This window comes from Eurosta solidaginis, chromosome 1 (assembly GCF_040869045.1).
Source record: "Eurosta solidaginis isolate ZX-2024a chromosome 1, ASM4086904v1, whole genome shotgun sequence".
Taxonomy (NCBI): Eukaryota; Metazoa; Arthropoda; class Insecta; order Diptera; family Tephritidae; genus Eurosta; species Eurosta solidaginis.
In genome coordinates this window covers 292,735,119-292,762,017 of record NC_090319.1, presented here as the reverse complement: position 1 = coordinate 292,762,017, position 26,899 = coordinate 292,735,119, and the positions used below count along the sequence as shown (strand labels likewise).

The window sequence follows — 26,899 nt, the reverse complement described above, 5'->3', positions numbered from 1 at the left end:
TTATCTGGGAAATGAGATTCTCGAAACTGCAACCGTGATAAGCTGATATTCCACTCAACAGTCAATGTATTAATATCTGAACTTTAGCCACTGTGCGATATCTCTCGTTTCCAATCCGGACCAAAATTTGTATGTGATATTGTCTCCTAAACTAGTACCGATGTTGGGTATTAAATACAAGAAAACAAGAATTTACATTTTTAATCTTCATAGAAGTATCTTAACTTTGAGCCCTAAGCAACACCGCTTGACAGTCTACAACCGGAAGCAAAATTTATATGTCATACTTTTGAATTACTTGGAATTAGGGTTGAGACTGGAACAAATCGTTTATCTAATTTATGAGGACCACCATAATGTAGCGTATAAGAAGGTGAGTTTATAGTTGAGTAATTTTGTATGTTTAGTGATTTCTTTCAACTTGATGATCGTTTACTGATATCAACCGCAGTCGTAAATCGTAGGTGATCGAATACAGAGTATTGTTGCGGCTTTGGTTGTAATATCGGTGTAATCGGTTGTTTATACGTACTAAATAAAAGTTATTTCGGAAATTAATTTACAAATATTATATCGCAGTTAATCTACATTCAGTTGTTTCATAATAATTTCACATTGCTTTACCTTAACTACGCATGCGCGAATGCTGCTAAATCTCAGCCACACTAGCTAACAATGCCAAAAATCAAAACACCTAACGGCATTAGCTAACATTGCTAAAAAAAATATATACATATATATAAGTTAATTTTATTACATTAATTATATTCAAATAAGCAAGTAGATATTTCAAAAGATTAACACAAGCAAGTTTGGCGTGTGTGTTTGTTTGTTTGTTATGTTTGGCATATTTAAGTGCAAATTGTATGCCATAATAAAGAGATTCACTAACCCATTGTGTTTTTCGTGGCTTTTAAGTGAACTTAGAAAATAACGTTTAGTGAGCTCTCGTGATAAGTTTAAATAATGAGGACTGCAAGCAGACATTTAAATCGGGTTCAGCGATTTTGGTTGTTGTTGGTACTCGTGAGCTGTGGAATCGTTTATCAAGCTGCTAATGCCAAAATTAAGACCAGATACAAACCGATGGGTGTGGATTTATTCGATCATGAATATATAAGCCCTGCAGGTAGCTTAATAACAAACAAAGTGTTCAGTATATTTAACTAGGCCCATGTACCTAAATGTATTTTGAGTATTGATATAAAACTTTCCCGACCATGTAGGGATGAGGGCCGAATCTCTTCCAGATGTCCCCTTCTGTTCCTCGAAGGCGATTTTGCATCAATCAGCTCTCTGTTAAAATTCTGAGGTTTCTAAGCATTTTACAGACACGGCTTGTTCTGTATTTCATTTATCTTCTTAACAGGGAGAACTGCGGCGTTAGGTCTCATAAGGATGATGTTCATTTAATCCAAAAATTCCAAAAGAATGTGTAAGGCACGATGCAAACGGCTTTACAAAGTGAAGGGAAACTTACACAGCTTGCACGGCCCGCTGAATTCTGTTGAGAAACCTTCTTTCAAAGCCCTTTTATGCTTGCGCAGTTCGTTTAGTTTTTCTACGCCTCACTACCAACATAGTGGATGCTTTGTCCTTTTTCTGCTACTAAATAAAGTTGTCGACAGGAATACTTTCTAAGCTTTCGTTCGCATAACTTAACCTAGCCAGGGAAGCCATTAGGATTTTAATCGTTAAACGATGTGGATATCAGAGTACCATTGGCATCACGGGAAATACCATAAATCTTCGGGAGAACTACTACAAGCTGAGAGACTTACCGAGCGTAATTTTTGTTTGTCGAAAGAGAACTTCACTATTCAATTGGCTACTCAGTCCATCGTAGCACTTCTTAGTAAGATTTATTCTCCATTTGATTTCTTAGCTGTCATTTATTTGGCAGAAAATGCTAGCTCCTCGATAGGCAGGACTTCATCCATCGGAAAGTCTCCACTTTATATCTGTCAACAGTAGCTTCTAAGGCGCAAAAGCCTCCATTCTTTCCTTGCTTGATAAGAACAATTTCCTCTTCTGGTCCGCCTTTACTGCAAGAGTCGCGTTACGGTTTGTTTGCGACAGTGATATCAGCTTACTGCAGCAATTTTATGTAATCATCTGCTACTATAAGTTGGTTCTCAGAATTATTTTAAAGAAATTACACTGAAGGAAGTCGGACCGTCTGAAGCCCTTCCCAACCCTTAGGGAGGTAGTGGTTCTACTCAACGTCATTTGGCAAACACTGAAAGAAATGTTGCTAGTAAAATCAACAAATCGGTTCTGTTGTTCTTGACTTAACGGAGGTTCGGTGAAATTGATCGACTTATGGTTAATTCGACCGAGTTATTTGTCAAGCGAACAAATTAGTTTAGTCATTTCAACAGAAGAGAAATTGTCGCTCTTAAGTTAACAAAAGGTTGTAAAATTGACAGATTCCTAATCAATCTTAACTGATTTTTCTGTTAACACATCTGATCTCACAGGTAAATTCAACGGCGCTCAACTGTCAATACATGAGCAAATTTTATAGAGAATTTTACGCTCACTGCGCTCTCTACTTTGTACTTATGACGATGGTACCACTTGTTAAAAAAAAAACCAAAATAAAAAAACGAAAAAACCCTTTTTTGAATTTTCTGTGCAAAAAATTATGAGATACCGGGACACCTATCAATCGGGTACAATTTTGCAACTTCTCGTTGTTGTTGTTGTTGTTGTAGCAATGCTCGCCCCACCTAATAGCCGCGACCGATCACAAATTGTCATCAATATCCTCTAACGGGAGTTCAAGGAAACTTGCCGTTTCAACAGGGGCGGACCATAAGGAAAGGGGTGTTAGAGGCGTTGGTTCCACATTACAATTGAAGAGATGGTTGGTGTCATGTGGGGACACATTGCAAGCGGGGCATACATTTTGTATGACGGGGTTGATTCTGGAGGTAAGAGTTTAACCTGTTACAGTATCCAGAACGAAGTTGAGCAAGAGTGACACGCGTTTCCCTGGGGAGTATGCGTTCCTCTTCCGCAAGTTTTGGATAATTTTCGTTAAGTACTGGATTCACCGGGCAATTCCCGGCATAAAGGTCCGACGCCTGTTTATGGAGTTCACCAAGGACCTGCTTGTGTTTTTTCACTTCATACGGCTGGGTTCTCAGGTGCCGTATTTCCTCAAAATGCTTACGGAGATGACTCCTTAAGCCCCTAGGCGGTGCTGGTTCATCAATCAGATGCCTGTTGGGATGCCCAGGTTTCTGGGTATTCAACAGGAACTGTTTGGTCAGCATCTCATTTCTCTCCCTGATGGGGAGTATTCTCGCCTTATTATGCAGATGATGTTCTGGGGACATAAGAAGACAGGCCGTGGCGATTCTGAGAGCAGTATTTTGGCAGGCCTGTAGTTTCTTCCAGTGGGTGATTTTTAGGCTTGGCGACCATATGGGTGACGCGTAGCACGTAATCGGCTGGCTAATTGCTTTGTATGTAGTCATGAGCGTTTCTTTATCTTTTCCCCAAGTACTGCCAGCGAGGGATTTGAGGATTTTGTTACGGCTCTGAATTTTCGGAACAATTGCGGCTGCGTGCTCACCAAAATGTAGATCCTGATCAAACGTCACACCCAAGATTTTGGGGTGTCGGACAGTCGGTAGTGTAGTGCCATCGACGTGGATGTTCAAAATGGTCGACATTTGGGGCATCCATGTTGTAAATAAGGTCGCGGAAGATTTATAAAAAATAAATGTAAGGCGCGATAACTTCCGAAGAGATCTAAGGCCGAGCTTCTCTTCCAATTTGCGTCGTGCTCCTCTTGATTTTCCCTACAAATTGGCCGGACGGGACCTACATGTTTTATGCCGACTCCGAACGGCATCTGCAAGGCAGATGAGTTTTCACTGAGAGCTTTTCATGGCAGAAATACACCCGGAGCGCATACCAAACACTGCCGAGGGGCGACCCCGCTTAGAAAAATTTTCTTCTAATTTAAAAACCTTATTTCTAAATTTTTGATGTTGCTTTGCCCGGGGTTCGAACCCAGGGCATACGGTGTGGTAGGCAGAGCACGCTACCATCACACCACAGTGGCCGCCAGAAGATTTAGTCGGTGATAATGCCAGGTTTCGCGAGGCGAAAAAACTGGAGAGATCAGGGAGGTAGCCATTTATTTTATTGCATAGCGCATCGATCTTTGGGCCTGGGCCTGTGGCCATTATTGTGCAGTCATCGGCGTAGGAAACGATTGTGACTCCTTCCGGTGGTGAAGGTAGCTTAGATATGTAGAAATTAAACAAAAGTGGGGATAGGACACCACCCTGTGGCACCCCCTGTTTAATTCTCCTTGGTTTTGATGTTTCGTTTCTAAATTGCACCGATGCCTGCCGACCACCCAGATAATTTGCGGTCCACCTTTTAAGACATGGGGGAAGGGTAGACCCTTCCAGGTCCTGCAGTAACGAGCCATGGTTGACCGTATCAAAAGCTTTTGATAGGTCTAGCGCTACGAGTACTGTTCTATGGTGGGGTATTGGTTTAAACCGCAATTTATCTGGGTGCTAATCGCATTTAGCGCGGTGGTAGTGCTATGGAGTTTTCTGAAGCCATGCTGATGAGGGGCTAGCTGCAAATTTGCTTGGAAATAAGGGAGCAAAATGGCTTCAAGCGTCTTTGCCACTGGCGATAGGAGAGATATCGGACGATACGACTCACCTATGTTAGCTGGTTTCCCAGGCTTTAGTAGCGGGACCACCTTGGCCATTTTCCATTTCTCAGGTATGACAAAGGTGGAAAGAGACAGATTGAAGACATGCGCTAAATATTTGAACCCCTCTTTCCCTAGGTTTTTAAGCATCGGCATGGCTATGCCGTCTGGGCCCACTGCTTTGGATGGTTTAGCACGACCAATGGCGTCCCTAACCTCTTTAGCGGTGATGGTGATTGGTGACGCGCTGAATTTGTGTTTATGTGCGCGTCTATTGGCTCTCCGTCTATCTTTGTCGACCGTAGGATGCATTATATATTGTCGGCAGAAAGCGCTCGCGCATTTTTTCGCGTCCGACAGCACTTTGTCGCCAAAGGCGATGGAAACTTTGTCTTTGTGCTTAGTCGGATTCGATAGGGACTTTACGGTGGACCAAAGTTTACCCACACCGGTAGAGAGGTTACAACCTCTTAGGTGCTCCTCCCATTTCGCCCGCTTGTGTTCATCTACAAGCAATCTGATGCGTTTGTTTATATCCCTTATTTGGGGGTCGCCTGGGTCAAGCTGTCTTATAAGGTCACGTTCTCTCGCTAAGTTTGCGGCCTCCGCCGGGAAGTGGGGCCGGATTTCTGGAATTCTCCCGGCGGGAATGAAATGTGCCGAGGCGGATTTAATGACCTTACGGAAGGCACGGTCCCCTTGGCGGGCATCAGTCGGGATAGGGAGGGCAGCTAGGCGGCTGTCTGTAAAGGATTTATATTCTTCCCACTTTCCTTTTTTGAAGTTCATGAAAGTGCGTTTTTCAGTGACGATGAAGTCGGCGTTACGCTCAAGCGAAATAAGTATGGGCAGGTGGTCGGATGCCAATGTTACCATCGGCTGCCAGTTGACGCAGTTTACGAGTTCTGCGCTCACGATTGAGATATCTGGCGAGCTGTGACAGCTTCCTACCATACGTGTGGGGGCGTCTCCGTTTATTGTGCAGAATGTCGTTTCTTCTATTTGATCCGCCAACATCTCACCCCTACTGTCCGCCCGTAAGTTTGAATGCCATAGGTCATGATGGGCATTGAAATCGCCTAAGATAATGCGATTTTTGCCAGTGAGTAAGGCCCTGATATTAGGGCGGTATCCACTGGGGCAACAGGTGGCAGGAGGGATGTAGATGTTGATGATTTCTAGGTTTGCATCGCCTGACCGGACAGATAGGCCTTGACGTTCTAAGACATTGTCCCTGCGGTCGATGCCAGGATCAAATATACAATATTGCACAGAGTGGTGTATGATAAACGCGAGACCGCCTCCATTTCCACTCTCGCGGTCTTTCCTGTGGACGTTATACCCAGAGCAGGTCTGCAATGCAGATCTTGCTGTGAGTTTAGTCTCTTGAATCGCAGCAATGCGGATGTTGTGCCGCTTCATGAAATCGACTATCTCCGTAATCTTCCCAGTTAGTCCATTACAGTTTAACTGCAGAATTCTGAAGTGCATAAGGGGAGACGTCGTCACTCTGGGGGTAAGTGACGGGTGACTACGCCTGGGTTGGGGAAGGCCAGGACGCAATTGCTGTTGTGGCCCTAGGACTGGGCGTCCTTGGGCAAGCATTGGGGTACCCGGATGATTTGGGTTTGCGACCTGGCAACATGGCGCGATGAAACCCGTCGGGGGGTTGCCGTCGCGGAGACCAGAACATCTAGGGAAGTGGCACCACCCAAGGCAGGAGCTGCATTGGGCGGATGTCGCAAACATATATATTCTGTGCTGGCAAACGGTGCAAACGGAGGTAGGGACTAAGAGTCTGTTTCCCTGACCTACACGATTGCTGCCGGAAAAGAGGGGTGGAGAAGACGGGGGCAGGGGCTGTTGCTCAGCATTGCTTCCGACTCTGCTACGAAGATTGTAGTTATGAGTGATAGCGGCTGTTTGAGTTGTTGGCGCCGTGGGGCGCGAGCAGCAGCGGGTACTTGTTGTGGCTTGCTGAGCAGCGGGGCTGCTGGAAGGTAGTGGGGGGCGCTTAGACGTAGACTACGGGACGCCCTTGGGCGTGAACAGCAAGGAGCCACAAAAGATTAATAAAAGTTACGTGGACGTCGGGTTTTGGGATCAAGCCCAGAACAACCTCTCCGATGCAACCATCCCTTGCACGAGACACACTGAACAGAGTATGACCGTCCTAAAAAGATTCTTTTCCGGCAGATGCAGCAAAACCATTTCTCAGGACCGGGGTCAGGAGACGGACCCGGATTCGATTCGAAGCCTTCCCGGAGTAAGAGAATATGGAGCAATCCTGCTGCAAGGAGCTGCTGGGAGGATGACAATTTGTGGGAGGGTCACACTGAAATGACAGTCCTTGGTCGGGAAAAATCCCGAGTCGCTCCGGTACATAGAACCGACTGCCTTGGGAAGCGTGCAACTTCTCGTCCAAGCGAAATGCCAAATGGCGCCCTCTTATTGCAAAAGTTTTGCTTGAACGAACAGCATTTTTCCAAAGTAACATTTTGTTCAAGTTTTTATGAATTTTCACTCATGCGAACGAATCTAATAAGATAATAAAAAAAAAATCCTTGTTTCATGTTGATGTTTCCGACAAAATAAAAGTTTGAGTTGTTATACTCAATTGAGCAGAGCTTACAGAGTATATTAACTTTGATTGGATAACAGTTGGTTGTACAGGTATAAAGGAATCGAGATAGATATAGACTTCCATATATCGAAAAAAAATTTGATTGAGCCATGTCCGTCCGTCCGTCCGTCCGTTAACACGATGACTTAAGTAAATTTTGAGGCATCTTGATGAAATTTGGTACGTAGGTTCCTGGGCACTCATCTCAGATCGCTATTTAAAATGAACGATATCGGACTATAACCACGCCCACTTTTTCGATATCGAAAATTTCGAAAAACCGAAAAAGTGCGATAACTCATTACCAAATGCTAATAAAGCGATTAAACTTGGTAGGTGAGTTGAAATTATGACGCAGAATAGAAAATTAGTAAAACTTTTGGCAATGGGCGTGGCACCGCCCACTTTTAAAAGAAGTTAATTTAAAAGTTTTTCAAGCTGTAATTTGGCAGTCGTTGAAGATATCATGATGAAATTTGGCAGGAACGTTACTCCTATCACTATATGTATGCTTAATAAAATTAGCAAAATCGGAGAACGACCATGCCCACTTTAAAAAAAAAATTTTTTTAAGTCTAATTTTAACAAAAAATTTTATATCTTTGCAGTATATAAGTAAATTATGTTAACATTCAACTCGAGTAATGATATGGTGCAACAAAATACGAAAATAAAAGAAAATTTCAAAATGGGCGTGGCTCCGGCCTTTTTCATTTAATTTGTCTATGATACTTTTAATGCCATAAGTCGAACAAAAATTTACCAATCCTTGTGAAATTTGGTAGAGGCTTAGACTCTAGGACGATAACTGTTTTCTGTGAAAATGGGCGAAATCGGTTGAAGCCACGCCCAGTTTTTATACACGGTCGTCCGTCTGTCCTTCCGCATGGCCGTTAACACGATAACTACAGCAAAATCGACATATCTTTACTGAACTTAGTTCAAGTACTTATCTGAACGCACTTTATCTTGGTATAAAAAATGAACGAAATCCGTCTATGACCACACCCACTTTTTCGATATCGAAAATTACGAAAAATGAAAAAAATGCCATAATTCTATACCAAATACGAAAAAGCGATGAAACATGGTAATTTGATTGGTTTATTGACGCAAAATATAACTTTAGAAAAAAATTTTTAAAATGGGTGTGACACCTACCATATCAAGTAGAAGAAAATGAAAAAGTTCTGCAGGGCGAAATCAAAAGCCCTTGGAATCTTAGCAGGAATACTGTTCGTGGTATTACATATATAAATAAATTAGCGGTACCCGACAGATGATGTTCTGGGTCACCCTGGTCCACATTTTGGTCGATATCTCGAAAACGCCTTCACGCGTCCACCTATAGAACTAAGGCCCACTCCCTTTTAAAATACTCATTAACACCTTTTATTTGATACCCATATCGTACAAACAAAATCTAGAGTCACCGCTGGTGCACCTTTATGGCGATATCTCGAAAAGGCGTCCTCCTATAAAACTAAGGCCCACTCCTTTTAAAATACTCTTCAATACCTTCCATTTAATACACATGTCATACAAACACACTCCAGGGTTACCATAGGTTCATTTTCCTACATGGTGATTTTCCCTTATTTTGTCTTCATAACTCTCAGCTGAGTATGTAATGTTCGGTTGCACCCCAACTTAGCCTTCCTTACTTGTTTTGGAATCGTTTCAACTTAAAGTGTTACGAAAATTAAACTTGCCGAATTACATGTAAAATTACTCCAATGGTGAATTACCTTCCTGCGATTTGATTCTTTACTTTTCTATAACTTACAAGTTCTCTTTTTAAAATGTTACGTCAAACATTTATACTACAAGTTTTGTTCGAAACAATCAAGTGTGGCAACTACATGCGAGAGAAGAAATTGAGAATGAGCTGAGCTGCAATTGAAAGAATTGAGCATAGCGGAACGATACAAGGTGGCAGCATGGTGACATACCTACAAACATAAATAAAAATCCCATGTACTTTGTTTGTAAATTCGATGGACAAATGTCAAAATCGTACTGCGCCGGAAGTTGATTTATCAAATTAAATAAAAAAAGTTTATAATCAGCTGTTCCATGCTGCCACCTTGTATCGTTCCGCCATGGAATTGAGAAACAGTTTTGTGACCAGTTTTGCCAGGTGATGCATAAAAAAGAAGCTAGATTGGCAAAAAAAAAGGTTAGAAAAGGCTAAGTTTAGAAAAAAAAGAAGCTAAAAAAAGGCCAGAAATTTTTTGGTTAATTCATAAAAATTTTTTTATAAAAAAACTTATAAACATAACTTAAGCATAACTTCCTGTTTCAAAACATATCAGGCAGATTTTCTTTGACTAGCACATGGAATTACTTTAAATGATTGCATATGTGTATATACATAAAAAAAAATTACAAACTAATTATTTATATAAAATATTCCCTGTCTGAAGAATCAGAAGAGCTTATGTCTGGGTACAAAAGTTTGGCTATTTACTATAGATATGAGATCATAGGTAATTTCAAAGTCATTACAACATTTAGATAAGCGTTTTAACGAGCATCTAATATTAAGCAGCGCATTAAGCATTTTAATTTTTAGTTTGTTTCTTAATTTAGTTTTCAGAATTTTCATGCCACTAAAAACTCTTTCAACCTCCGCGTTACTGAGTGGTAATACTAAAAAACTAAATATGAATTCGACAAGTTCTAAAAAAAGGAGGTTCGTTTAATGCATTTTTATGTTCTCGGACTTCCGACCAAAATTCCATGGTGGAGTTTACATTTTTCCATTGTATAGTTATAAGTTTTCGCCACTGCAGCTCTATTAATGCTATTTGACTTTTAGAATAACTATACTTCTCTTTTTCAAAGTAAGAAAATACATCTGGCTTTGAAATTTTCAATGAATTTTTAGCAGAAAAAGAATTAATCTTTTGTAGAGAACTCATATTATTAGGTATTAGGTGTTCACAGGAACTATTGAAATTATTTTATTTTAGAAATTTTTAAAAATATATTCGGAGTAAAAAAGGCTAGAAAAATGTCACGAAGCTAAACACAAAATTTCGAGGCTAAAGGCAAAAAAAAAGGCTAAATCTAGCCTCCAAAAGGCTAACCTGGCAAAACAAATTGTGACTACTATTTTCATTTCTATTTGCAGAGCGAAGTTCAAAACTATAAATTAAATAAATTATAAAATTTGGTGAAAGTGTGTTTAATAAAACAAAATAATAAAGTGTATAATGTTTAATGTGTGCCAGCATATTTGATGTGCGCCCAATTGAAATTCGGTTAGTAAGTGTGATGGTAGCGTGCTCCGCCTACCACACCGAAGAACCTGGGTTCACACCACGGGCAAAACAACATCAAAATTTTAGAAACAAGCCTTTTCAATTAGAAGAAAATTTTCTAAGCGGGATCGCCCCTCGGCAGTGTTCGGCAAGCACTCCGAGTGTATTTCTGCCATGAAATGCTCCCAGTGAAAACTCATATGCCTTGCAGATGTTGTTCGGAGTCGGCAAAAAACAAGTAGGTCCCGTCCCGCCAATTTGTAAGAAAAATTAAAAAGGAGCAAGACGCAAATTGTTAGAGAAGTTCGGCCTAAAATCTCTTCGGAGGTTATCGCGCCTTACATTTATTTACATATTTATATGGCAACATATGTAGGTACTTTCATACAAAGCTGTCGCAAGAACTTTTTTTGTTCATTTGACTACTAAAACGGTCAATTACGAATCAACGATTCGTGCGCAGTTGATTCACCATCTTGTTGCGATGGATAAAAATTTACAGAAATTTCGGTTGAATTGAACCCGAAGGTTTTGGGGAGTATTATCGACGTTGATGCTCCTTTGCCGGATATAGATCCGGTACGTTCCGGTAACAAAGCACCATTAAGGTAATAACCCGACCATTTCGAGAGCGGACGGACAATACAATGCTGAAATTACAGAAGGTTTTAAAAGAAACTGTTTGAAAAGGTCCAGCAATTGATCGAATTTCAGCCTTTCGCTGATTACGCTAGATAGAAAAGAACTTTCCATAACAGGTACATAGACTGATTTCGCAATAGTTCGCGAGGTTTGTGGCATTGCCTTTCTTGTGAGTTGGGCAAAACACTTTAAATTAGTCCGACCGCATTTTGCATGGGATTTGTTGTATGGCCTTTATAACTCTGTCCCTCCGTGTTTAAACAGCACGGCGTATTTTTATATTTTCTGTGCCGGCTCGCGGTCAGTAAAAAAAAGAAAAAGCAAGTTTTCTTTGAAAAAATCCGATATATTTCGGTTACTCTGCGACAACCGCCGTCACCACGGCGTTAGTTAATTATTTTCCGAAGCCTTGTTATGTTTTAGCCGAGATATTAAGATTCTCATCGAATTCGTCATCTCTCTCGCTATCTAGCAGACTAAGTACCCTTTTTACAACTGTTACTGGGTCGCCATTATCATTCCAGCAGAAATTAACTTTGTTCTTGGGACTTTCGTAATCCGCCGGATTTTTTGGTAAAGTTTTCCGGCATACCTAACATTCGAAGCTCCACGAATTTTCACGGTCTGCTTTACGCGTGTAACTTCTTTTCCAGCATCCTAAACTTTTGAGATGGTTTTCCCACGAACAAAGCTGAAATATTTGAGAACACATTAAGGGTTTTGAGTGTGGTATATAAATATACTAATCTCATCAATTTCATTTTCTAATATTGTGTATCGTGTGATAAATATCTCTCTTTATTTGCACAGATTCGCTGAACTCGAACACAGAGCATTGGGATGATAGTGAAACAGTTTTAGATGATCCCGAAACATTGCCACGTCTCTATCAGGGTGACATTGCAATTGATCCATACACATATATATCATTGCGATTAGGAGTTAATCCGATGAAGCACCCAAAACGTTTGTGGCCGAATGCGACTATACCCTTCGAAATCAGTCACTTATATAACAACAACGAACGCTCAGCCATTGAACGCGCACTAAAAACATTCAACGCTTTAACCTGTATGAATTTTATACACTACGATGGCGAGGACGAAGATTATGTACTCATTACACCACCCGTTGATGATGCACCACTCGGCTGTTGGTCGTTTGTGGGTAAACGTGGTGGTGAACAAGTTATCTCATTACAACAACCAGACGAAACGAGTGCACATTGTTTTAGCAGCGAAGGACGCATTATGCACGAAGTTATGCATGCGATCGGTATATATCATGAACAATCCAGAGCAGATCGTGATAATTATGTTAAAATACATTGGGACAATATTGTACCGAAATATCGTAAAAATTTTAAATTAATTTCTAAAAAGAAAGGCAAACATTCATTTGATTATGATTATAATTCTGTTATGCATTATGGGGAATATTATTTTAGCAAGAAGAAAGGAGAGAAACCCACTATGACACCGTTACAACCAGGTGTACGAATTGGTCAAAGAAAAACGATTAGTAAAACGGATTGTCTGAAAATCAACGATTTATATGGTTGTTTGAATGGTAGACATGCTCGAATGTATAAAAGTTTTTGTAATTTATTAGGACTATAGTTATAAGAATTAGAATATGTATTCGAAAATTGATATATATTAGCTGTGTTTTTTACACGTATATACTATATACGTATATTCCCCCAGGAGAATTTGCGTCCTGCTACTTTTTAACTGCGAAAGCAACTATATATTGGAGTGTTTGCCAAACCACTGCCGAGAGGTGACCCCCTGAGAATTTTTTCTCGATGTTGCTTTTCACGAGCCATGAACCCAGGACCTTTGGGGTCGTAGGTGAGCATGCCACTGCCACACCAAGGCGGCCGCCTCATTATGACCCTTAAATACCGAATTAGTCTTGAATCAATCTCGGAATGAAAGCTCTTCGAAAGATTTACGGACCTCTACGCGTTGGTGATAAGCACCGAAAATAGGGATCTGCAAGAGCTCTACGCAGACATCAACATATCAACAAAGTCCAGCGAATTAATACGCAGCGGTTACCCTGGTGCTGCAATGCTATGCGAAGGAATATACGCTATAGCTGAATCGGTTGCGGTAATTAGTGGACACACACCATTCCATTTGTAGAGGTAAAACATAGACACACATTTCAGTTACATCTGAGTATAATGCGTATTGAAATTTAGGAGTACATACTAATTTTCTGCGCAGCAATTTCAGAAGTTTATATAAAGTTTAACGCTTAGCAGTCATATAAAATTTAAGTGTATATGTATATAGATGTAAAAAAACACAGCTATTAACGTGTATACGTACGTTCTCGCATGTTTACAAGTAGTATTAAAATGTTGTTATTATTTATTATAAGTATGTATCTTATTTAAATCATATTGATTTATAAATATACGAAATTCATTATTCATTAATAGTAATATACAAAGCCATAAAACATAAAATTTAGTTGAATTAAAAAATCTTAATTAACGCGCTTGTATTAGCTTCAGTAACGTCCATACATTTGCGCCAACTTAATTTATCATCTTTTATGCTCTTTCCAGGCACAGCAGTCTCTGACTTAATATCTGTATATTCTAACTCACGAATCAATTCATCCTCCTTCTTTTTCGTTATTTCGTGACATGTTTTTTTGAGGTAGATTAATGATGTTTCATAAGGATATTTGGTATTAGGTTGAAAACGAATCTCTAGAAAGAACCAGTTCTCTTCCTCGTTATCATTTAGGAACCCTAAAAATAAATTATTTAATAAGTGGATGGGCTTGAACTTGTTATCATTGTAAAGCACCTTCTCGTTTTTACGTAGCTCATCGCTGTCAGCCTTTGCTGGAGCCAAATGTGCAAAGGACATTTTAGATCAAATCTACAAGTGCCATCACGATCAAAATTACGACAATGTGCTTTACCAAAAACTTTTGGCTTAGCTTTTGGCTTCGTTGCCTCAGCTGCCAAATTCATTTATTTGCGTCGCTCCGTTGGGTTGTGTATCAATAAGTGATCAATTTTAAATTACATACTCCAGACAATACTTTTCTCCTTTGCCTCGAAAACTTGATCATAAATAGACTCCAATGCTGATTTTTCATCATCACGCATCTCCAGCATATCTTCTTTATAATGAGCATGAGCAGTCTCATTAAAACCTCTGCTGGTCGCGAAGTTCATAAAGGGGTTCCGCTGAAAATGATACTCATATAATATTCTACTTGGTTTTATTTAAAAAATTAATTAAAGTAACCGTTGTTTTGTGATGACATATTGCTATTAATAGTGGTAAAGAAGAGGAATTTTTGAAAGAGGAATTTTTGATTTCCGCATGTAATAAAGATAGTAATAAATTAAATTTAACACAGTGAAAGTTATTATAGACTCAGTTGAATGTGTGGTTTATTTGGCGAAGTCGTGAAATAGGTAGGAACTAACTCTACATTTTATCTTTCGTTAAGTCTTAGAAATAACTGTTTAAGGACATCGATTGGTTTATTAATAATTATAATTGGCCTCAACCGGAACAATATTTCGATTTAATTGGCAAATATTTTGATTTGCGGTAATCTTTGCTTTAGCTCACAACTGCTAAAACTCGTAAAAAAATATCGGAAGAAGTGTCAAAGGACGCAGCGGAAATTAAACATTTTATTTCTGTCAAAAGATATTGCGATATGCAAAACTTTGTTGTGTTATAATTTCAAATTTATCAGATATCCTAACTATTTCCTCTTTCAGTAACATGTTTAAACTTTTAACAACTACCGATATTAAAGAAATAGGATGAAAATTTCTAATATCCTCTAGATTTTTATTTGATTTAGGAATAGGTATAATTTTAATAATCCGCCAGCTATCTCTAACTATATTATTTTGAAAATGAAGTTCAAGCTGTTTAAAAAAATTTATATTTAGCTTTAGTTGATAAATTTTTTATATTATCATATGTAATTTTATCAGCCCCACCTGCCGTGTATTTGTTTTTTTTTTTCTCTAAATGTGTTATAAATTTGTCAAACGATACCTCTAATTGATCATTAGAGATTTTTGTATCAAGTAATGGAGCAATATCATTATACACTGAATCGATTGATTTTCCAACAAGCGTAAATAATTGTAATTATTTTCATCATTCCAAATATCAATTTTATTTTCTTCTCTGCCATTAATGTTCGATATAAATTTCCACGATTCATTACTATTTGGATTAGAATTTACTTCCTCACTTTGCTTAAAAAATTTTTCCTTTCCTCCTCTTTAACAGCTACTTTCCATTCATCAATTGCCTTTACTGCATCTTGTATATCAACTATTCTATTAGTAAGATTCGCTTTTTCCTTTTAGATAACAAAACTCTAAACTGCATTCTATACCTAATTCTTTTATATTTAATGTTCTTTTTGAAACCAATAGCCACACCTGCATATCCATCAGATCTTGTTTTTTTTTAATTAAATTGAAAATTATGATTGATAACTTGTTCATCATGCAAGAAAATTTCTTGTAGACATAGAATGTCTATGTCATACTTGTTATTAAATGTATCTACATAACTTTTATTAGCTTTAAGACTTTGAATATTATACTGGAGAATCTTTTTCATGACTGCCATTATTAACAAAAGAAGAAAAAGAAAGTCTATTAACATCCTGCTTACAAATGTTTGAAATTAGTTTAACCAATGGTTCATCTTCATTTATTTTGAATTTTTTAATTAGCAAAGTTATAAGTTTCTCAATTTCGCCAACTCTGTTCCAATTAGTTGTTTTAAAAACATTTTGAGATGACTCTATTTTCTTTCTATCTGAGATTTCTAATTTTTGTACATTTTGTTGCATTTTATTAGATAATTTATATATTTCTTATTTATTAAGGATTTTTTAAAAGTTCCATCAAAATTTTGAATATTAGAATCTATATAGTTAAGATCCTACAATACTGAAAGTTGACTGATATTTTTTATTGCATGTCCATATGTTTCATTGACTTCTCTTCTGGAAATTTTTTTCCAAGTAATTATTTTCGTAATTTTCTTCTCATTAAGCCATCTTTGACAATTTCTGTTATTTAACGCATTGTGTCCCTCCCCTCCACATAATATGCATTTATTTGTATCATTATTACATCTGTTTTCACATCCTCCTATCTTCCCACAAATGATGCATCTCTTCTGAGATTTACACGCTAACTTTGTGTGCCCCAACCTACGACAATTATAGCATTGGCGCACTTTCGGAATATAATGTTTAACCTTCAGCATAACACAAAAAATTTTAATGAATTCCGGCAATTCACTGCCTTCAAAAATGATCTTTACAGCATACGTTGGTAATAATTGCTCAGAATTATTTGGATCTCTCCTTGTAATTCTAGAAATTTCCATAACTTTAACTTCTGATTCAATATTTTCCATGATATTAGTATTCGTAAATTCCAATGGAATTTGAGTAACTACTCCCACAGTTTGTAACATATTTTTTTGTATAAAAGCTCTAATTTCCTTTTCTTACAGGTCTTTATTATCTAAGCATTGATTAGCTCTCTGATATGAGCTGAAAGAAGCTTTATATAAAAAACGACCTACTGCAATTATGTCTTTAATACCTATTATATTAAAATGTAAAATCCTTTGATAAAAATAAAGACCATTTTTTACCGTTTCATTATTGAACAAAGAACTTTTTGAAGTATCAAAAAGTACCCAAAACGCCCCTTTATGATTTTCCTTATACATAACTGTATCTGACTGCACAACTGTATTCATTTCATTAACGTTCATCCCTATATTTTGCATATTAGAATCTTCAACAGTTACGGCTAGCTGTACATTCGGTACAGTATCCTCTGTTACACTTACATTTTCCACAAAATCTTTATTCAAATCATCTTTAGTATTTTTGTTTTTATTGTCTATACCACTATCCATATTTTTGTCCACATTTTTATTCTCTATAGTTTGATTTTGCTGAGTTTTAGGTACACCTTTCGGTACAATTGTACCTTGAAACGGTATTTTAATCTGCTCTGTCCTAGTTTTTTTTTTTATGTCTTTTACCACTACCGTTATCTGTGTCACTGTCGATCTCACTGTCCAAATTTTTGTCACTTTTTTGCCTATTTTGTCTTTTTATCCCACTACGCACCCTTCTCTGAGTCCTCCCCTCCCCAAACCGTCTTACGGAAGGATTGCACCCAGAAAAAAGCCCGTCTAACTCATCAGACACCGAAGTTTCCTCCATTACACCAATTTAACTATAAGTATGTTAAAATCATGAAAAAACTCACCAGTTAAGGGCGAATTAATGGTGACTTATAACCATAAAGCCATAACCATATAAATCAGCTGATCGAACCTACCTTATGGAAAGGAATGTAATCGATTAATGGTGCCATACCATAACGCTAACGCCATAGCCATTCAATTGGTTTTTGGTTTCTCGCCATATCCATAACCTAAAAATATTTGAGTTGGTGAATTTAATAACTTTTTTTTAGATTTTCTTCATTGTTTTGGATACGTTATGACTAAGATACTTATTTTTTGTGGAATATGTTTGTAATTTTTTCCGTTTTCATAATTTTTATGAAATTTTCACGATTTTTAGGTTAAGGCACCATTAATCGATCACATTGAGATGGTTATGGATATGGGTATGGTTACGACTATGGCGTTAGGGTTAAGGAAGTTTAATTTGGCTTTTAGACAAGGCATACAAACCTTACTTTTTCACACATACACTAACTTTTAAAACAACTAAAGTTAACTTTATAACAAAAATTAGCCGCTTCACTCGAGAAAGAAAAATTTTTTATTACATTTTTTTTTCCTTTTTAATCCGTTATATTGATGCTGATTTGCTGTTTAAAAATTTTGCTCCGTGACTATGTGTTATCTGCTCTGCGTCAAAATTGGAATTCATGCCTCTTATTCATTTACTCACTTTTTTGTAACAGGTACCGCTGTATTAATTAAATTAGCAAACAAAATTTCAGGATTGAATTAAATGACGCGCATTTTTGGCTTTCTGTTCGTTCTTCTTCTTCTTTCGGTAAGAAATGTCAAAAGAAAGAGGAACACGAGAAAAATGTATGCGAGTGTGTTAAGGCTCCATTACTGATACTTAGCATAGACTTGACTTGACTTGGCGTAAACTTGGCAACTTAGCCACGATTATACTCCACTTGGCGCATAAAATCTGGCATCATAATCAGCGTTGAAATTTATTTTTAAATAAATGTCAATTTGTATGACAAAATGTCAAAATGAAATGAAAACAAACAAATAGCATCTCAAAATGTAAACGTCATTTAGAACTTACATAGAAAATCAAAATTCAACAGACTTCTAAGTCAAGTAAAGTCTTGAGTAATCAGAAACATGCAATGTTAATTTAACAGAACTGTAAGTGACAGTTCGCAAGCCAAGTCAAGTCTATGCTAAGTATCAGTAATGGAGCCTTTAGAGATGTCTAAAATTTTGTTAATGTGCTGAAGTTTCCGTCAGCTCTGTCTAGCAGGGTACCTAATCATGTTAAAAATTGTGAAAACTTAAACACCTTCAAAAAAAAGTTGATTAGAATATTGCAAAACCCTTCCAATAAGATAAAATATTTTGTATCTGTATTTCATGTTACTGATCCTTGAGCGTACATGGCAATCCAGACACAGAGGAACCTTATGCATCAGGTCAAATACATATATCGCTCGCAATCAAATTGGGAAAGAGTTCCTGAAATTATCGACCCAAACAGTTGGAGTGTTCATGCGAATCACGTATATTCCTACAAAAATAATAAAACAATAATATATTTTAATTATGTTTACATAAAAGCTGGTACAGGGAGGATTGGAAACACGTCCTTTCCAACCGTCCGATAAGAGTGGCTCATTCTGCTGAGCTGCTAGCTTTTGGGTTGACCGGAATCAAATGCATTCCGACAGCATAAATAATAAAACTGTGTAATCATACGTCTTGGAGTAAGGCAGGATTGAGAACACGTTCCTTCCAACCTCCCAATGAGATGACTCCAGATCCGCCCGTTGGGACCACTAGTTCCCGTGCTGATCGGAATCTCATGCATTCCGACACCCCAAATTCTAGAGATCCTATTATTATAAAATGTACTTATAATTTGTAATAATAAAAGTTTTAGGCTTAAAACGCGGTAATAATAAATAAATAAATAAATATGTTGATGACATTGACATCATCGGCCTAAGCGCCGCGCCGTTAGTTCTGCTTACTCCAAGCTGGAAAAAGAAGCGGTATGATGGGTTTAATGGTGAATGAGGACAAAACGAAGTACCTGCTGTCATCGAGCAAAGAGTCAGGGCATAAGCGCCTTGGCAACCACGCTACTGTTGGCAGCCATAATTTCGAAATAGTAAAAGACTTCGTTTATTTGGGAACCAGCATCAACCCTAGCAACAACATCAGGTCTAAAATCCAGGCAATTGAAAAGTAAAGTCCTCTCTCGGCAAACGAAAATAATACTCTTTAAGTCACTTATCGTTCCTGTCCTGCTATATGGTGCAGAAGCATGGACCATGACAACATCAGATTAAACGGCTCTGGGAGTGTTGGAGAGAAAAGTTCTTCGAAAGATTTATGGACCTCTAAGCGCTGGCGGTGGCGAGTACCGAAGAATATTTAAACGAGCAATACGCAGACATCAACATAGTCCAGCGAATTAAAACACAGCGGCTGCGCTGGCTAGGCCATGTTATGGGAATGAAAGATGACGCTCCGGCCAAGAAAGTGTTGCTATCGGAACCCGCTTATGGAAGCAGAGGTAGAGGGCGGCCCCACTCCGCTGGAAGGAACATTTTAACTCCCTTGGTGTGACCAATTGGCGCAGGTTGGCAGAGCGAAGGAGCGACCATAACCGTTTAAATGGTTAAGCGCCAATTAAGTAAGTAGCTTCTTCCAGTGAGTAGTCTTTAGGCTTGGCGAGCATATCGGGGACGCGTAGCAGCAATCGGCTGGCCAATTGCTTTGTAAGTGGTAATGAGCGTTTCTTTTTCTTTACCCCAAGTAATGCCGGCAAGAGATTTGAGGATTTTATTACGGCTCTGGATTTTCGGTACAATTGCGGCTGCATGCTCTCCAAAATGTAGATCCTGATCGAACGTCACACGCAAGATTTTGGGGTGTAAGACAATCGGCAGCGTGGTGCCATCGACGTGGATGTTCAATATGTTCGACATTTGGAGCGTCCATATTTTAAATAAGGTCGCCGATGCGAAGAAACTGGAGATACCAGGGAGATATCTGTTTATTTTGCTACTCATCGATCTGTGGGCCTGGGCCATTATTGTGCAGTCATCGGCGTAGGAAACGATACTGACTCCTTCTGGTGGTGAAGGTAGCTTTGATTTGTAGAAGTTAAACAAAAGTGGGGATAGGACACCACCCTGTGGCACCCCTTGTTTAATTCTTCTTGGCTTTGATGTTACATTCCTCAATTCCACCGATGCTTGCCGTCCAGACAGATAATTTGCGGTCCACCTTTTAGGACTTGGGGGAAGGGAAGACCCTTCCAGGTCTTGCAGTAACGTGCCATGGTTGACTGTATCAAAAGCTTTTGACAGGTCTAACGCAACTAGTACTGTCCTATGGTGGGGGTTTTGATTTAATCCGCAATTTATCTGATTATTAATGGCATTTAAAGTCATGCTGATGATTGGCAAATTTGCATTAAAGTAAGGAAGCAGAATGGCTTCAAGTGTCTTGGCTACTGGCGATAGGAGTGATATCGGACGATAAGAATCTCCTATGTTAGCTGGTTTCCCAGGCTTTAGTAGCGGGACCACCTTGGCCATTTTCCATTTTTCGGGGATGACAAAGGTGGAAAGGGACAAGTTGCAGACATGTGCTAGATAATTAAATCCCTCTTTGCCTAGTTTTTTCAGCATCGGCATGGCTATACCGTCTGGGGCCACTGCTTTAGCATGAACGATGGCATCGTCAACATCTTTGGCGGTGACGGTAATTGGGGATGCGCTGTATTCATGTTTGTGTGCGCGTCTGTTGGCCCGCCGTCTAACTTTGTCAACCGTAGAATACATTACATATTGTCGGCAGAAAGCGCTCGTGCATTTTTTCGCATCCGACAGCACTTTGTCGCCAAAGGCGATGGAAACTTTGTCGTTGTGCTTAGACGGATTCGATAGGGACTTTACGGTGGCCCAAAGCTTGTCCACACCGGCAGAGGTTACAACTCTTTAAGTGCTCCTCCCATTTCGCTGGTTTATATCCCTTATTTGGTGATTTCTAGGTTTACATCGCCTGGCCGGACAGATTTGCTGCTGTCTCTGCGGCCGATGTCAGGATCAAATAAAATGTATTACACTGAGTGGTGTATGATAAACGCAATACCGCCACCATTTCCGCTCTCGCGATCTCTTCTGTGGACGTTATACCCAGAGCAGGTCTGCAGAGCAGATCTTGTTGTGAGTTTGGTCTCTTGAATCGCAGCAATCGACTATCTCCGTGGTCTTCCCAGTTAATCCATTACAGTTTAACTGCAGAATTCTAAAGTGCAGCGGGGGAGACGCCGTCCCTCTAGGGCTAAGTGACGGGTGACTACGCCTGAGTTGTGGGAGGCCAGGACGCAATTGTTGTTGTGGCCCTGGGACTGGACGTCCCTGGGTAAGCATTGGGGTACCCGGTGTTGTTGGGTTTGCGGCCTGGCAACATGGCGCAATGAAGCCCGTCGGGGTGTTGCCGTCGCGAAGACCATAACATCTAGGAAAATGGCACCATCCAAGGCAAGAGCTGCATTGGGCGGATGACTCAAACATACATATGTATATATTCTGTGCTGGCAAACGGTGCAAAAGGTGGTAGGGACTAAGATTCTGTTTCCCTGACCTACGCGATTGCTGCCGGAAAGAGAAGAAGACGGGGGCTGATAATCGGCATTGCTACCGACTCTACTACAGAGATTGAAGTTATGAGTGGGAGCTGGTGGCGGCGTAGGGCGCGAGCATCAGCGGGTACTTGTGGCGGTAAGGCGCAGACTACGGAACGCCCTTGGGCGTGAACAGCAAGGAGCCACAAAAGATTTATAAAAAAGTTACAAGGATTTTGGGGTCTAGCCCAGAACAACCTGTCGATACAACCATACGTAGCACGTGACACACTGACATGTGTGACCACCTTAAAAGATTATTTTCCGGCGCTTCCCAAGGCAGTCGGTTCTATGTACCGGAGCGACTCGGGATTTTTCCCGACCAAGGACTGTCATTTCAGTGTGACCCCATTTAATTTGTTTCGTCCCTCCCACAAATTGTCATCCTCCCAGCAGCTCCTTGCAGCAGGACTGCTACATATTCTACTCCGGGAAGGTATCGAACCCAATCCGGGTCCGTCTCCTGACCCCGGCCCTGAGAAATGGTTTTGCTGCATTTGCCAGAAAAGAATCTTTTTAGGACGGTCATACTCTGTTCAGTGTGTCTCGTGCAAGGGATGGTTGCATCGGACAGGTTGTTCTGGCCTTGATCCCAAAACCCGACGTCCACGTAACTTTTATAAATCTTTTGTGGCTCCTTGCTGCTCACGCTCAAGGGCGTCCCGTAGTCTACGCCTAAGCGTATCCCCACTACCTTCCAGCAGCTTCGCTGCTCAGCAAGCCACAACAAGTACCCGCTGCTGCTCGCGCCCCACGGCGCCAACAACTCACACAGCTGATACCACTCATAACTACTACCTTCGTAGTAGAGCTGGTAGCAATGCTGAGCATCAGGCCCTGCCCCCGTCTTCTTCTCCCCCCCCCTCTTTTCTGGCAGCAATCGTGCAGGTCAGGGAAACAGACTCTTAGTCCCTGCCTCCGTTTGCACCGTCTGCCAGCACAGAATATATAGGTTTGCGACATCCGCTCAATGCAGCTCCTGCCTTGGGTGTGCCACTTTCCTAGATGTTCTGGTCTCCGCGACGGCAACCCCTCGACGGGTTTCATCGCGCCATGTTGCCAGGTCGCAAACCCAAATCATCCGGGTACCCCAATGCTTGCCCAAGGGCGCCCAGTCCCAAGGCCACAACAGCAATTGCGCCCTAGCCTTCCACAACCTAGGCGTAGTCACCCGTCACTTACCCCTAGGGTGGCGGCGTCACCCCTCATGCACTTCAGAATTCTGCAGTTCGACTGTAATGGACTAAGTGGGAAGATTACGGAGATAGTCGATTTCATGAAGCGGCACAACATCCGCATTGCTGCGATTCAAGAGACTAAACTCACAGCAAGATCTGCATTGCAGACCTGCTCTGGTTATAATGTCCACAGGTAAGACCGCGAGTGCGGAAATGGAGGCGGCCTCGCGTTTATTATACACCACTCTGTGCAATATCATATATTTGATCCTGGCATCGACCGCAGGGACAATGTCTTAGAACGTCAAAACCTATCTGTCCGGTCAGGCGATGCAAATCTAGAAATCATCAACATCTACATCCCTCCTGTCACCTGTTGTCCCAGTGGATACCGCCCTAATATCGAGGCCTTACTCACTGGCAACAATCGCATTATCTTAGGCGATTTCAATGCCCATCACGACCTATGGCATTCAAACTTGCGGGCGGACAGTAGGGGTGAGATGTTGGCGGATCAAATAGACGAAACGACGTTCTGCACAATAAACGGAGACGCCCCCACACGTATGGTAGGAAGCTGTCATAGCTCGCCAGATATCTCAATCGTGAGCGCAGAACTCGTAAACTGCGTCAACTGGCAGCCGATGGTAACATTGGCATCCGACCACCTGCCCATACTTATTTCGTTCGAGCGTACCGCCGACTTCATCGTCACCGAAAAACGCACTTTCATAAACTTCAAAAAAGGAAAGTGGGAAGAATATAAATCCGCAACAGACAGCAGCTTTGCTGCCCTCCCTATCCCGACTGATGCCCGCCAAGGGGAGCGTGCCTTCCGTAAGGTCATTGAATCCGCCTCGGCACATTTCATTCCCGCCGGGAGAATTCCCGAAATCCGGTCCCACTTCCCGGCGGAGGCCGCGAGCTTAGCGAGGGAACGCGACCTTATAAGACAGCTTGATCCAGGCGACCCCCAAATAAGGGATATAAACCAACGCATCAGATTGCTTGTGGACGAACACAAGCGGGCGAAATGGGAAGAGCACCTAAGAGATTGTAACCTCTCTACCGGTGTAGGTAAACTTTGGTCCACCGTAAAGTCCCTATCCAATCCGACTAAGCACAAAGACAAAGTTTCCATCGCCTTTGGCGATAAGGTGCTGTCGGATGCTAAAAAATGCGCGAGCGCTTTCTGCCGACAATATATAATGCATCCTACGGTCGACAAAGATAGACGGAGAGCCAATAGACACGCACATAAACACAAACTCAGCGCGTCACCAATTACCATCACCGATAGAGAGGTGGAGGACGCCATTGGTCGCGCTAAACCATCCAAAGCAGTGGGCCCAGACGGCATAGCCATGCCGATGCTTAAAGACCTAGGGAAAGAGGGTTTCAAATATTTAGCGCATGTCTTCAACCTGTCTCTTTCCACCTTTGTCATACCCGAGAAATGGAAAATGGCCAAGGTGGTCCCGCTACTAAAGCCTGGGAAACCAGCTAACGTAGGTGAGTCATATCGTCCGATATCTCTCCTATCGCCAGTGGCAAAGACGCTTGAAGCCATTTTGCTCCCTTATTTCCAAGCACATTTGCAGCTAGCCCCTCATCAGCATGGCTTCAGAAAACTCCATAGCACTACCTCCGCGCTAAATGTCATTAGCACCCAGATAAATTGCGGTTTGAATCAATATCCCCACCATAGAACAGTACTCGTAGCGTTAGACCTATCAAAAGCTTTTGATACGGTCAACCATGGCTCGTTACTGCAAGACCTGTAAGGGTCTACCCTTCCCCCATGTCTTAAAAGGTGGACCGCAAATTATATGGGTGGTCGGCAGGCATCGGTGCAATTCAGAAACGAAACATCAAAACAAAGGAGAATTAAACAAGGGGTGCCACAGGGTGGTGTCCTATCCCCGCTTTTGTTTAATTTCTACATATCTAAGCTACCTTCACCACCGGAAGGAGTCACAATCGTTTCCTACGCTGATGACTGCACAATAATGGCCACAGGCCCAGGCCCAGAGATCGATGAGCTATGCAATAAAATAAACGGCTATCTTCCCGATCTCTCCAGTTTTTTCGCCTCGCGAAACCTGGCATTGTCACCGACTAAATCTTCCGCGACCTTATTTACAACATGGACGCCCCAAATGTCGACCATATTGAACATCCACGTCGATGGCACTACGCTACCGACTGTCCTACACCCCAAAATCTTGGGTGTGACGTTTGATCAGGATCTACATTTTGGTGCGCACGCAACCGCAATTGTTCCAAGAATTCAGAGCCGTAATAAAATCCTCAAATCCCTTGCTGGCAGTACCTGGGGAAAAGATAAAGAAACGCTCTTGACCACATACAAAGCAATTAGCCAGCCGATTGCGTGCTACGCGTCACCCATATGGTCGCAAGCCTAAAAACCACCCACTGGAAGAAACTACATGCCTGCCAAAATACTGCTCTCAGAATCGCCACGGGCTGTCTTCTTATGTCCCCAGAACACCATCTGCATAATGAGGCGAGAATACTCCCCATCAGGGAGAGAAATGAGATGCTGACCAAACAGTTTCTGTTGAATACCCAGAAACCTGGGCATCCCAACAGACATCTGATTGACGAACCAGAACCGCCTAGGGGCCTAAGGAGTCATCTCCGTAAGCATTTTGAGGAAATACGGCACCTGAGAACCCAGCCGTATGAAGCGAAAAAACACAAGCAAGTCCTTGGTGAACTCCATAGACAGGCGTCGGACCTTTATGTCGGGAATTGCCCGGTGAATCCAGTACTTGAAGAAAAATATCCAGAACTCGCAGAAGAGGAACGCATACTCCCCAGGGAAACCGTGTCACTCTTGCTCAACTTCGTTCTGGATACTGTAACAGGTTAAACTCTTACCTATCCAGAATCAACCCCGACATACAAAATGTATGCCCTGCTTGCAATGTGTCCCCACATGACACCAACCATCTCTTTAATTGTAATGTGGAACCAACGCCTCTAACACCCCTTTCCTTATGGTCCACCCCTGTTGAAACGGCAAGTTTCCTTGGACTCCCGTTAGAGGATATTGATGACAATTTGTGATCGGTCGCGGCTATTAGGTGGGGCGAGCATTGCTACAACACAACATTATTTTCCGGCAAACGCAGCAAAACCATTTCTCAGGACCGGGGTCAGTTGAAGGACCCGGATTGGATTCGATACCTTTCCGGAGCAGGAGCATGGCGTAATCCCGCTGCAAAGATCTTCTGGGAGGATGACAATTTATGGGAGGGACGCAACAAATTAAATGGGGTTACACTGAAATTACCGCCTTTGGTCGGGAAAAATTCTGAGTCGCTCCGGTGCATAGAACCGGCTGCCTTGGTCTTATCAATCGTTCCCGCGATGGTTGGTACAGAAAATTAAACAACGGTAATGGTTTCTAATCTTCCTCTAATTTATGAATACCCAATTTCAGTATTTGATCATGCCCAATCCGTACGCAGACAAGCATCTTCGGGTAATGTAAGCGAGGTTTTTGCTAATAGTCTGAATGTTCGAGAATAAA

The 26,899-nt window shown here is 41.0% G+C and overlaps 1 protein-coding gene across 1 annotated transcript; it reads left to right on the top strand.

The window, feature by feature from the left end:
- Positions 1-475: 475 nt before the first annotated feature.
- LOC137243567 (hatching enzyme 1.2) lies at positions 476-14,489 on the top strand. The gene is made up of 2 exons (XM_067771391.1): positions 476-1,129; positions 12,032-14,489. The coding sequence occupies exons 1-2, from the start codon at positions 967-969 to the stop codon at positions 12,838-12,840; spliced, it is 972 nt and encodes a 323-aa protein (XP_067627492.1). The 5' UTR covers positions 476-966; the 3' UTR covers positions 12,841-14,489.
- Positions 14,490-26,899: the final 12,410 nt, after the last annotated feature.

Excerpts from the sequence above, each read along its gene's own strand:
- LOC137243567 (XM_067771391.1), top strand. The coding sequence starts at position 967 with ATGAGGACTGCAAGCAGACATTTAAATCGGGTTCAGCGATTTTGGTTG. Across the intron at positions 1,130-12,031 it reads TGAATATATAAGCCCTGCAG|ATTCGCTGAACTCGAACACA; the intron begins GTAGCTTAATAA and ends TTATTTGCACAG.